The 14,008-nt window shown below is 44.4% G+C and overlaps 1 protein-coding gene across 3 annotated transcripts in view; it reads right to left on the bottom strand.

Moving 5' to 3' along the window:
• The window catches only part of nlk2 (nemo-like kinase, type 2), a 209,145-nt gene that overhangs the window by 56,948 nt on the left and 138,189 nt on the right, over window positions 1-14,008 (bottom strand). For all 3 annotated transcript variants that reach the window (XM_049576773.1, XM_049576772.1, XM_049576774.1), the window contains exon 4: window positions 873-979. In XM_049576773.1, the coding sequence (XP_049432730.1) occupies window positions 873-979 (107 nt within the window). The remainder of the gene's footprint in view (window positions 1-872; window positions 980-14,008) is intronic.

Here is a 14,008-nt window from a genome sequence, read left to right as displayed (position 1 = left end):
GGGTGTACCCTGCCTCTCGCCCGATGTCAGCTGGGATAGGCTCCAGCCCCCCCGCGACCTTCAAGAGGATGAAGCGGTTAGAAGATGAATGAATGAATGAATGAATGAATATCTTTCTGAAACCCTAACTAATAATAACAAAACACACCTATTATTAATAAACACACCTATTATTAATAAATGGACTAAATACAACCCTTACTTTGGGCCAAGATTATGCATCATTTAACTAGCAACTAGATCATTTCAACAATGGTTTAAATTAAAGTTGTACAAGGCTTCAGAGGACCTCAGCCCTCTGAAAGCATTGAAAAATTCATTCATTCATTCGTTTTCCATAACCGCTTATCACGTTAGGGGTCGCAGGGGTGGTGAAGCTGATCGCAGCTGACACTGGGTGAGATGAGGGGTACACCCTGGACCGGTTGCCAGACTATCGCAGGGCTGACACATAGCGACAGACAACCATTCACGCTCATATTCACACCTATGGCCAATTTACAGTCACCAGTTAACCTAACCTGCATGTCTTTGGATAGTGGAAGGAAGCTGGAGAACCCGGGAGAAAACCCATGCTGACACAGGGAGAACATGCAAACTCTGCGCAGAAGGACTTCCCCACCCTGGGTTTGAACCCCCCACCCTGGGTTCGAACCAGGAACCCTCTTGCTGTGAGGCGACAGAGCTACTACCACTGCGCTGCCATTGAAAAATACAAACACTAATCTAACTTAGCTTACACCCTTTACATCCACTAAACACATGTCTGCACATTTCATCCCCAACATCTTACGGATATCTAAAAAAATGAGCTTGAATTAATTCAACAATAGAAAGAGATTGATATGAAAAAGCAATATAAGAGAACCTACCTCGTAGAATCTGATAAAGAAAAACTTTGGCGTGGTCTGAGCTCAGAGGCTGCGGTGATACGATGATCTTATGGAGGTCACTTTGCATCAGTTCAGTCACCACATAACTGACCAATGGGAAATGAAGGAAACAAAAATGCATCCAAGAGCACAAACAGCAAATCTTACAGAGAACCAGTGGGAAATAGTGCTGATATTCTGAAATGATGGTAATGTCTCAGTATCAGCAGGACTCTTGTTTTCACGTAGTTACCACATGACACTAGTGACTGCACTCAGGAGCAGGTTTGCTCCATTTCCCTTATATCATTCTGTCTTATAATATACTAGAAATGTTCATTAATATGTTCTACAATCAGTATGTTACTCAGCAGCCAAAACGCAGCACAGGATTGGTCTTTCATCCTTGCAGTGCACAAGCATCTGCAGTCAGAAGCTGTGACAATTTATAGTTTGATTTATGGCGTAACCTTTAGGGCACATTAGCTGTTGTGTACTGCCCTCAGAAGATTTCCATCTTGGGTATAGATGAGTGGAAAGCATTCAAATATAAACAGAAAGAAAATCAGGGCGAGCAGAAACAGGTCATCAACCAGTGTCTTCCATCTGAACTGCACGCTTATTGAAAAATGCTGCAAAAACAAATTTTGTCCATCGTGCCAGCACTGTTCTGTGTTTTTCAATTAAAAAATGACAATTTGTGTTACCATTAGTCAGTGTATTCTGCGTTTTCTCCTGTTCTTTCTGATTGAATGGTTTGTAGACATGGTTTGTAGCAGCAGATCACGCTGGGAGAATTTGGCCTTAAATATCTGCCTTTGGCGTTGTCAAAGCTTTTGATCTATTGTTGCTGGACATGTCTGAAATTGGGGTCATAACCAAATATTTCATATTTCTCCTACCTCTCATTTTGAACAAATCCCACGGTGACTGTACCTCTTACTTGCTCCACATGTTTAGTCCACTAAACATCTCAATATAAATTCATGCACTAACTATCTAACTTTAATAGGAAATGTCTTCTTAAAGCTGGGATGGGCAGATTTATTTGGTGTAACTGGGCAAAGATCCATAACACACTTTGAGCATATTGTAATTTGAGTGGACTGAGAGAAAATTAGACTTCTGCACATCCTCTTGACTCTGTTTTCAGGCTTCAGAAAATCTAACCCATGACGGGAGACTTTGGCCAATCACAGGTCATTTCAGAGAGAGGGCGTTATTGGCTGTTCTACAAATGCAGATGTGCATGCACATCCCTTTAGATGGTGAAAGCCTGATTCAGTGGCAGAGAATCCTGCAGAGAAAGTTGCTATTCCAGCACTGGCAACAAATGTCTACACTGCAAAGCAACCCAAAAAAGGAAAACAGGCTGATCAAAGAGAGAGTCTGAAAAAGAATCTGACAATGAACAAAGCAAAACACTTGTCATTATTAGCAAAGCATTTCAGAAACAGAAACAGAAAAAGTTAACCTGAACTCACAGATGCAGCTTTAAGTTCACATTTACGTAGCTAATGTTAGTTAGAGCCTTGAATGAACAGCAGAATTGAACAGCGTGTCCTCCACTGTTTGAAAATCATCAAGCAAAATAAAGACAACTTTTTAGTCATGCCTTAAAGGGATGGTGCACCCACCCATATGCCGAGGAAGGCTCAGGTGAAGTTTTAGAGTCCTCTCATCCCTTGCGGAGACCCCAGGGGAGAGTGGGTACCAGCACAACTCCACCTAATGGAGACTTACGGCACCCCAGATTGAAAGGTCCAAAAAACATATAATTGAAACCGCAAAATATCTCCATACTGCTTGTCCATAGTGATCCAAGTGTCCTGAAGCCCCGACATAAAAAGTTGTTTGGAAAAACGTCATTCAAACTCTGTTTTAAGCCTCATTGTAGTCTGCAGCTCTAACTGCCTCTCTGTACGCTGCGCTCACGTGTCTGCACTTGCACGAGACCGTGAGACATGGGCGCCGCCTTCATGTGTGTTCACGTGCTTTCGCTGGTCTCGCACACAAGCACAACACATCAGCTCGGTGCAGAGAAGCAGTTAGAGCTGCAGGATACAATGGGGCTAAAAAGAGAGTTCAAATGACATTTTTCCAAACAACTTTTTATGTCGAAGCTTCAGGACACTTGGATCACTACGGACAAGCAGTATGGAGATATTTTGTGGTTTCAATTATGTGGTTTTTTGGACGTTTGAATCTGGGGCGCCTTCAGCCTGCATTAGGTGGAGTTGTGCTGCTACCCACTCTCCCCGGGATCTCTGCAAGGGATGTGAGGACTCTAAAACTTCACCTGAGCCTCCCTTGGCATATGGGTGAGTAGATAATGGCTGAATTTTCATTTTTGAGTGCACTATCCCTTTAAGTTGATTTCATCAGGGCTCGAGTATGAGCCACTCGTTCATGTGCCTATATCTGACTCTCAGTCAGTACACTGAAGCTTTTACCTGCAAGATACATGAATTAGGAAATACCCTGAAACAACTGAAATCTTTCCGTAGTGGGACACTATGCTACTTCATTCTCTGTATGAATAATGTAGCATGTTCAACACAAAAAATTGGAAAACAATATTTCAAAGGGTCCTAATGGCCAGAGAGTCCTGAGTCAGCAGAATGTCTCAAATGTAAAGGGAAACCCACCTGGCAAAGGCTGCCTAAACATGGTTATCATCCTCTTTGACTTACTGCTTATAGCCAGTAAGTTAGGCTGAAAATAAAGCCTGATACACATTGAACTACTCAGTATTGTGAATTATACCCAGACCTTTGATATATCTTCCTCTTAGCTTTAGGCCTAATGCCCTACTTTACCTTATACCAAGGATATTCAAAGTCTAATGGGGATTTCACACTGCCCTGCGGTCACTCAGGTCATTTTAATGAGGGGAAGCGGTTTCCAACATGGGGGTTAAGGTATGAGCCGGCTAACACCCACATGCACAGATTTTGCTCTACCACACATAGTTCACCGTGTTGAACCTCTGGCAGTTGCCGCCTGCTTGGCCAATCAAATACAGGGCATTACAAAAGCAGAAAGAAGACAAGATGGAGGAACAGATAATGCTGGTGTCTGAATATCCACTACGGCACTAACAACTTCTAAGGACAACCAGGAGAAAAACTGGGCCTGCAACAACATTTCCACCAAACTAAAGATGACTGGTAAATTGTCCAAACATGTAGAAATCTTTGATAATTTCAGTGATTTCTGTTGTCTTGCTACAGTATGCAGCTACAAGCTAGCTTGCACTTCTGCCAGTGTTCAGACCATATCACCGACAGCCGCCTTTAAAAATGCTTTGCTTATTGGGGGATGTCTTGCATGTGGGTGGTGCAGCAGTGTAAAAGCAGCTGAACAGTTTTAAAAATACAGTAGTGGTTGGGCTATTTATTTATATCTTGAACAATTAACAGAAAATTCCACATGTTCATTCACCATGTTGCTTTTTTTCAAACTGAAAAACTGACAACGCCAAAGGTTAGACAATACGCTAAGCTCTCTTTTTTCATTATTCACACAACTACCTGTGCAACACTATGAATGTTTTAAAGGAGTCTGAATCTTTACTCTGTAATTCTCATTTGCATGATTCACCTCGTCTTTTGACAGCAGCCTCGGTTCACTTCCAAGTGAACCCTGGTGCGGTTTGCTTAAGGTGCGGACACACCAAACCGACATCAAAGAACTAGCGGTGACGAAAGCCAACTGTTCCGTCGTCTACGTCGCCTCATGTTGCCCTGTGTCAGTTTCATTTGAACACACTACACGGACTACATCTGACGACCAAGTGGCACGTACATTCTGCCCCTGCGTGAGAGAGAGCGGAGTGAGAGAGTGGTACATCCTGACAGCTGAGGGGTTTCCTATCTGTGCAGCTGAGCACTGCAGCACCTCCACGGACTATTACATCCAGACGGTCCCGGTGTTTCCTCTGCAGGCTCCACTTCACTCAGCTGCCTAATAAACCTGCTGCTTCTTCCCACTTTAACCTGAATAACAAACCAGGGCTTGGTGCTCCATTTGGATCCAAACAGAGAGCCCGGGCTAGCTCGGGGACTAGCGGAGGCTAACTGGCTGTGCTTCCCTCCGGTCATGCTGCGGCTAACGCTCCGCTAGCCGCTCCCAGCTAGCTATGGCTCTCCGTTAGCATCCAAACGGAGAGCCAGGCTAGCTGGGAACCTAGCGGAGGCTAACTGGCTGTGCTTCCCTTATGCTGTGGCTATGCTCCGCTAGCCGCTCCCAGCAAGCTGTGCAGGTTAATTTGGGAAGAATCAGTGGGTCTGTGGGCAGCTGAGTGAAGTGGAGCCTGAGGAGGAAGTGCCAGTTAGCCCCGGTTTCACTACAGGCAGATTCACTCGCTACAGGGGCAAGGAAATAAAACCTGAACAGCCAATCAGAGTGATCTCTTCACCGACAAGCTCCGCCGCCAATTCAACATGCTCAATTGGCCGAAAAGCCGCCGATGCCAAAGTGCCGACGGTATGGGACACACCGCAAAAACTAGGCCAACAGATGCTTACTGACAGCCCCAATTTGGTCGACGGCCGAATGACGGCTTGGTGTGTCAGGGCCTTCACAGTGGGAAATGCAAACAGACAATCAAGCAAACCAAAGAGAGGAAGGGAACCAGAGGAAGTGACAGAGTGCAGTGCATTTTGGGGAGAGAAAAAACAAAGCCAACAGCGCAAAATGGGAGAAGCAGAGGTAAAAAAAAAAAAAAGTTGGAAAATGTCTTGTGGGCAGACGTGGAGTAGTGAGGAGGTGCAGGCACTTATTGATATATAGTCAGAGAACTATTTATCGCAGTTACTTGCTTGACTGAAGGGGATGGATTACCATTTTGAGTCCTGGCCTATCTATGAGCTGCGTTTTCTTCTTCCTCATGCTTTTTTTCTTCCTGGTCAGCGGTCGTTTCGAGCAATACCGCCCCCAAACAAGCAGCTGTTGTAACTGCGTGACGTTGTCCAGGAGGTTGTGAAATTTTTTGGCATTCCCCGTCCAATCGAACCAAGTCCCCCTGACTATCCTGGTGTGAATGCGCCCTTAGTGTAGTATCAAGGACTGAAATTTAGTCTGTGGGGCTCACAGCATTGAAAAAATTATGAGTTCAAAGCAAAGTAGAAGAGAAAAGAGTAGATCCAGTGAATGGGACAATTTTTTGAAAGATGTTTCTGGTAAAATTTTAAACATAATTTTTCAATACTGTAGCCTCAGCCCCACAAATGAAATTCTATTTACACCCACTGTTTTGTCCATTCTTTTGAGGTGGAGGTAGAGATCTCAGTGATAGATATCTCCAAACCGGGACAAGACAAACCGAACCATCTGCATGGAGAGGTACCTCTAGAGGGAAGTTATAAGTTGCAAGTAAACAGGGCTTACAATTGCTTAAACTTGCTGATACTGTTAGTATTTTGTTCACTCAATCAAAAAAACGCCATAGCTGTGTGTGCTTAATCATTGTATTTCCTTTATTCTTATTAGACCTTTAATGTTGTTAATAGGGGTGGGCGATATGGCCCTAAAGTAATATTACGATGTTTCAGGGTATATTTGCGATAACGATATTTTTGACAATATGACAAATGTATCAAAAATTGTATATTTGTTTTATTATTGATTTAAGAAAATGTTGTAAGAAAATAAGTGATCTAGTCTGCCTTCAAATATTCAGTTAAAACTAGAGAAAAATGATCTCTCATTTCATTAGTTTATAAACAACAATAACTCAGAGTGAGATTCAGATTCTGTATACAATATAAATAGTTCAACAACATAAAATCTATCACAAATTACACATTTAAACAGTTCCCAAATACACCTGGACGTTTATGCTCTGCCACTTCAGCATGACGTGTGTGGTTGTGCTGCTGCCATGGTCCTGCCAGATGCCTCCTGCTGCTGCTGCCATCATTAGGCATTAGTCATACTTCTACTGTTATTATACACATATGATTATTGTCACACATGCATACTGCTAGATATTATACTGCCAGATGACAGTATTACTACTGTCATTACCTGCATCTCTCTCTCTCTCTCTCTCTCTCTCTCTCTCTCTCTCTCTCTTTCTGTCTCATTGTCTCATATGGATTACTGTTAATTTATTATGCTGAGGGAGTTTTTCCTTATCCGCTGCGAGGGTCCTAAGGACAGAGGGATGTCAAGCCCTGTGAGGCAAATTGTGATTTGTGATATTGGGCTTTATAAATAAAATTGATTGATTGATTGATTGATTGATTGATTGACTTCTCCTCTAATCATCACGCTGCAACCTGTGACAGGCTGTAATGCTACCAGAACAATTGCACAGTCACTAGGGGTGTGCCATAACATCTTGTTCATGATAATACCAGTATATTTTTTAATATCATATGAAAAATTCATATACGGGAACCCCAATAGGACAGATCTACTGGCATCAACCCATGTGAATGGAAAAACAATGACGAATGCAAGTTGCATCTGCAGAAATGTCTGCAAGAACCCACGCGGCCTAAAAATACACTAGGCCAGGATGAAATGCATGGAGAGGGAGGATATACTGCAGCGCACAGGATTTGATTCTGGTGAGACGCAGGAGGAGCCCAACCAGGAAGCACCCCACAGAGCCCAGTCCCTCCGAGCAGTAAACCCTTCTAATCCTTGTAGAAGAGTCCCAAATATGTTGATAAAGTGGCCTTCAGCAAGCAACAAGACCCCATGGTCACAGTTTGATGCTGAGGTGAGCAAGAGCCTGGAAACCACATGCAAGGGAGAGGTGGATCGCCAGCTCGAGACCACGACAGCTATCATAGTCAGCTACGCAACCGAGAGGTTTGGGCGTGTTGTAGAGCCACCAAGATATACCAGCTGCGTCAAGAGCTTCAAAGCCTGAAACAACAACATAAGAGGGCAAGCAAACAGAAGAAGCAACCACTCTCCGAGCTTCGAAACGTCCTAAGGAAGAAGCTCATGCCCCTTTGTAGGTCAGAATGGCAAGGGAGGAGGAGAAGGAAGGAAAGAGCTAGAAAGTGCACTACTTTTATCTCCAATCCTTTCACCTTAACAAAGAGGCTATTAGGGGACAAGGGAAGTGGCAGCCTAGTGTATCCAACAGAGGAAGTGACCCTGAGAAAGACCAGGAACTGGAGCCTCATTCAGCCCTCATAAGTCCACAACCTCCAACAGTGGGTTTTGATATGAGGGAGCCTAGCTGGAAGGAGATCCAGAAGGTGGTGAAAGGAGCCAGGTCAGCCTCTGCCCCTGGCCCCAGTGGAGTTCCATACACCGTGTACAAAAACTTTGCCAGCGCTTATAGAAAATCCTCAGGGTGATCTGCGGCAGAGGAAGAGTTGCAGATCAGTGGAGGGTTGTTGAAGTTGTATGGATCCCCATGATAGAAAACTCTAAGAACGTCAGTCAGTTTAGAACCATCTCACTGCTGAGCGTTAAATTCAAGATATTTTTCAGTATCTTGTCACGAGGACTGAGGGAGTTTCTTCTAAAGAACAGCAATATTGACACCTCTGTTCAGAAGGGTGGAATCCTTGCCTCAGTGACGCTGGTCATGGCGACATGCAGCAGCAGTGTGTGAGATGAGCGTTGGTGTGGCTGTTTTAAGTGGCTGTATTAAGTGTTCTTACTAACTTTTTTAACTAACTCTTTTTAACCACTTGTGGAGGATAATGGCAGCAAGAACTCACTCTAGTTTGGGGGGTATTCTTTTCCTTCTGACGTTTTTATGTCACATTTTACTTGGTGCTTGTGAGCATGGGAAACCTCTCCAGTACAGCCGTGACTTCTTACTTCTGCTCCGTGACTCCGGGAAGGGCATCGTGGATTCCTCGACAGCTTTACCCACGGAGATTAGGGTCCATGTCATTGGTTCGACAGCCCATTGGTTCGACATCCCATTAGTCCGACTGTCCATGGTGCTGAACGGCTTGCGGCGGACGTATGGTGCGCCGCGACCGGCTTGAGGCGGAGCAGGCTCACTGTTTATGTGTTTGTCACTTTCTTTTTCATTTTAAACCACACCATGATCTTTTCCTGACCCTAACCAAGTGGTTTTTGTGCCTAAACCTAACCAGACCTTAACCACAGGTCATCATGATGATTTCGGAATAGACTTCGGAACAATGAGTTTAATATGGTCGGAACAATGGGATGTCGAACCAATGGGCTGTCGAACCAATGGGCAGTTCCCGGAGATTATCCGGCTGAATCCTTCTACTGGGAACCGGAGCTGGTCATCCGGGCCGAAACGCACCAGGAAACGGGGGAGACGCGGCGGTCTGTGCCAGAGGCTTAAGCGGCAGGGACACCGTCGGATACCGCTGCCCACTGTTATCCTGGCTAATGCTCAGTCGCTCCGGAACAAAGTGGAGGAGCTTCAGGGCAACGTCAAGTACCTTGCAGAGTACAGGCACGCCTGTGTCCTGGCCCTCACGGAGACCTGGCTTAAGGAGCATGATCCATCCTCGGATCTGGAAATCGATGGATTTGGAGTTCCATACCGCCTTGACAGAGACCCGGCATTGACCGGCAAGTCACTTGGCGGGGGTGTGTGTCTCTGTGTTAATAAAAACTGGTGTACTACGGTAGTTGTCAGGGAGACATTATGTACCAAAGACACTGAACTATTGTCTGTATCACTGCGACCCCATTATTTACCCAGAGAATTCCCACAGTTATTCATCACTCTTGTTTATATTCACCCAAAGGCTAACACCGATGTAGCCACTAGGTCTATGCTAAAAACAGTGCAGCGGCTGCAGGGGATAGCACCAGATGCACCGCAGTTCATATTGGGCGATTTTAATCATTGTAAACCATCAAAGTCCTTGTGTAACTTTTACCAATACGTGACGTGTCCCACTCGACATGGAAAGTGTATGGACCTTTGTTTTGGTTCCATAAAGGGATTGTACAAATCTTTCGGAAGAGCTCTGCTGGGTATGTCGGACCACAGTGCGGTGTACTTAGTCTTACAAATCTGTCCTGAAGAGAATCAAGCTGGAGAGACGTTTGGTTCTGGTTTGGTCGGAGGAATCAATTTACTGTCTCCAAGTTTGCTTTCATGATACGGACTGGGATCTGTTTATAAATGTCTGTGAGGATCTGGATGAACTCACTGATGTTGTCTCCTTATATGTTTCCTTTTGTGAGAGCTCTAATTTCCCTTATCCTAACAATAAGCCGTGGGTGACAAAAGGTGTCAAAAAAATAATTAATCAGAGGAATATTTGCTTCTTGCAGGGCGACACCACACAATATAGAGAGCTTCAAAAGCAGCTCAAAAAGGAGCTCAATGTTGCCAGGCGCAAGTATAAAGACAAAGTTGAGAGCAAGTTAAGTACAGGCAGCTCACGCCCTGCTTGGGAGGGCGTAAAATCTATGATGGGGATGCAACACAAGAAGTGTAACATATCCCTTATTATACAACAGTTAGTTCCGGCCCTGCAATCTGATTGGTCGAGAGACAGTAAAACCGTGATGATACTGGAGTACAACATCACGGTTATTTCACTCTGTATGTACCACTCCGCCTCACAGCTGATTGCAATTAACAATCAAATCAAAACTGACGGTTAGTGTCAGTTAGGTCAGCAGTTGCGTTGTAGGCTAATTAATTCATCCACTGTCAAACAGCCAAAAATATGGATTTATTTCCTAAAATAAGTTTTGAATTGAACTATGAATGGTCATCAGAGGAAGATGAGGGAGAGGAGAACCTGAATCCATCTGAGCACACATGCAGGTTTGTCAGTGTTTCATCAGCGGAGCTCAATGACTTGGAGAAAAGCAACATACTATCAGATCAGAAGGCAGAGTCGGCTGTGCCTGTGAAGCGACAGTCCACCATGCAGAGACTTATTTCACCGGCTGCACAATTAATGGAAATGTGCAGATAAATGTGTATAAAGAGTAAGTGCCTGGCACATCATGTCTGCGTTACATAGCAACGGTGACAGCGGAGTCCTGAGGGAACTATTTTTGTTGGCGGAAGACAAATAAAATGCTTAAATTATCTATTTTGTCCTCATTTTTCAACATTTCTTAATCAGCCTTGCTTATTTAACTGTTGAACTGTTGTATAAAAGCAATATCACACTCGAGCTTGTGATGTTGTACTGTGATACTGTCACGGCTGTGATTCGGTCGTAGGCACGAGGCCGCAGGCTGATATCATCACTCCCTCTCGTGTGATATTGCTTAAATGGGAAGCCTGATCTGGTCCTCTCGGACAAACTGAACAGTTTTTAAAACCGTTTTAATGCCTGTGACTTTAATGACGAACTGTCAGTTTTTAAAAACACTGTCTCCTTACAGAACAGTGTTGTTGACAGGAATGCAGTTTGTAGACTTTTTCAGCGTGTCAAGGAGAGGAAAAGTCCAGACCCAGGTGGCATTGGAGGTCGGGTCCTCAAGAACTGTGCTGTCCAGCTGGCAGATATTTTTAGTTTTATTTTATCAACATTCCTCCAGCTTCACAAGGCCCCTTCACTCTGGAAGAATTCTATTATAGTTCCAGTACCCAAATCTGCATCTCCAAAATCACTAAATGACTTCAGACCCGTTGCACTGACCTCCCTTGTTATGAAGTCATTTGAAAAAATTGTGAAAGAATCACTTCTGACCTGTGTCCAAAATAACTTGGACCCACTGCAGTTTGCCTACAGGTCAGGCAGAGGTGTTGAAGATGCAGTTGGCACCCTGTTGAACTTTGTTCTAACTCATCTTGAGGGAGCCAAGTCTTTCGCTCGTCTTTTATTTATTGATTTCTCGTCCGCTTTTAATTGCATTCAGCCACACATTTTAGCAGAGAGACTAAGGGACTCCCATAACATTGATCCTGGTCTTATAGCCTGGGTTATTGACTTTTTAACAGTGAGACCACAACGTGTGAGGGTTAATGGCGTTCTGTCAGACACTCTTGTCTCTTCCACTGGATCAGCAGCTAGTTGTAAAGATGGCTTGGTCTTCCTCATAGCCTGTGCAGCTCTGCTCTGTACGGCACAAGCAACACCCTGCAACTTCCAATCAGTGGCCTCACGGAAGAGTTCATGGTGTCAAGGACATATGAAGTTCTGCAGTACAGGGAATCCAGGGATCCAAAGATGGCATCAGCTGGCATCCAGGTGTGTACAGGCAGGAAGTGGAGCACAGAAAAATCTCTCGAGGTGGCAGAGTCAAGACTCCACTAGCGCAGAGGGCGCAACCAGGGTTAACAACGCTCAAGGCAAAGAACAGCAACACCTTACTCAGGAGGAAGTTTGGGCAGGCATGGGGGAAGTACGAGCCAGCAGGAATCTGGGAATGGGACATCAAGGAGCTTGGACTTAAAGGGATAGTTCAACATTTTGGCAAATTCGCCTATTGCCGTAATCCCTATAGTCATATGGATGGGTACATTACCTTTAATTGTCAGTGCGTGCTGTTCTGAGATCGGTGGGACAGAGCTGCCCGCTGAAATGGAGGTGAATGGTACAGGTCCCTCTCTCCCTCAAAACTAATCAAATACACCATCAAATGACTCCAAAACGCTCTTGTTGACAACACATGGCTTGTGCATTCCCCACGCTATGAAATAATAATGTATAATTAAGTAATATTACGACACATGAAGCAAATACTCGGAACTACTTTCTTGAGTAGCCATTTGCGGTATCGTCAGCTGGACGCAGCAGAAGGTTTGAGGAAAGTTTACAAGTGTTTTTTGTAAATCATGGTTTACACACGTATTGTAAAAGGTTGCAGTAACAAGCCGAAGACATGGAGCAAAGTGAAGTTTCACGTAGTTCCAACCAGTAATACGGACAGGATGAAACAACGGCTATTGTGCTGGACATCGACCCCAACACGCCTGTGGAAATGGTCCGGAAAATGTTTGTGTGCTCCTGCCATTTTTTACCAGAGGACTACAGTGAAAGGATGGAGCGCAGAAGCTCAGGAATGGTTCAAACGCTTTTCTTGGAAGATACTGTCATACCATCTGTCGGCATCACTAAACGAGCAGACGTGGTAAGTGATCATTGTGTATTTTGCTCACCAATCCCTCTGCTGTTACATTACCTCCATGTTGAGTAACATTAGCCTACAAACCAAGCATGATAAATAAGGCTGAAATGCAAATGTTGTTGTGGTTATGTTATGGATAAGTGCTTGCCCAGAACATATAGTGAAGTGACTGGCATTACTTCTCATTGTTGGGAATAAACAGACTGCTAGGGAATATTTTATGTTGTTGTTCCCTCAGGAGTTGTGGTGATTTAGGAATGTGGAGTTAGCATGTTCTCCCCATGTTCCAGTGATTACTTTGAGGCGTACTCTATAATTATATTGCACAGGTGTACCTAATAAAGTGGCCAGTAAGCCCCACATTTACACCACCGGCTCTGGGTATCCCCTCAGCCCCTGGTTGCTCGGCAACCTCAACCTCTCTTCTTGCTCTCTCTTCTTCCACAACCTGTAATTCTTCCTCTGTATGTTCTGGCTTTTTCTCAACAAACTTGTTGTTTTGATGACGGGAGTAACTGCACTAAACATACGCTGTTTGAAATCACTCCGCCCAGCAAGTACTTTATGTCTGGAATGTAGTTCCGGCTCTGCATTTGGCTTCCAAACAACTCTGTCTCATAATATTACATTATTATTTCATAGCGTGGTGAATGTGTAAGCTACAAGTTGTCCACAAGAGCGTTTTGGAGTCATTTGATGGTGTATTTGATTAGAGGGAGAGAGGGACCTGTACCGTTCACCTCCATTTCAGCGGGCAGCTCTGCCCCACCGATCAATCCCTTTAATGGGATTAATGGGGCTCCTCTTTTTGGAACAATCACAGAGTCACTAATAATTTCACTTTCAGCCATGTTTATTGTTGATGTGGGTAACAGTATGACGCCAATATGTCAACAAAATTAACAAGATGGCGCACTTCAACAAGATGGCGCTGCGGATGGCCACCTCGGGACTTCGCTCTCTCTTACTTCTTTTGTTTTATCTTTGGTTTTATCTATTCTTTTTAGCTTCCTGCTCCCCCTCTCTGGTCACCTTCATCAGAGAGGAACTCTTACACATTGGTCAGTCCTGCACTGGAAATTTGTTGCCAGTTTTCAACGTTTTGGGGCAAGCACGCGGGAAAT

Source organism: Epinephelus fuscoguttatus, linkage group LG5 (assembly GCF_011397635.1).
Source record: "Epinephelus fuscoguttatus linkage group LG5, E.fuscoguttatus.final_Chr_v1".
In the NCBI taxonomy this organism is placed as follows: Eukaryota; Metazoa; Chordata; class Actinopteri; order Perciformes; family Serranidae; genus Epinephelus; species Epinephelus fuscoguttatus.
The sequence above is the reverse complement of the archived record's forward strand: the minus strand, read 5'-3'. Positions and strand labels throughout refer to the sequence as shown.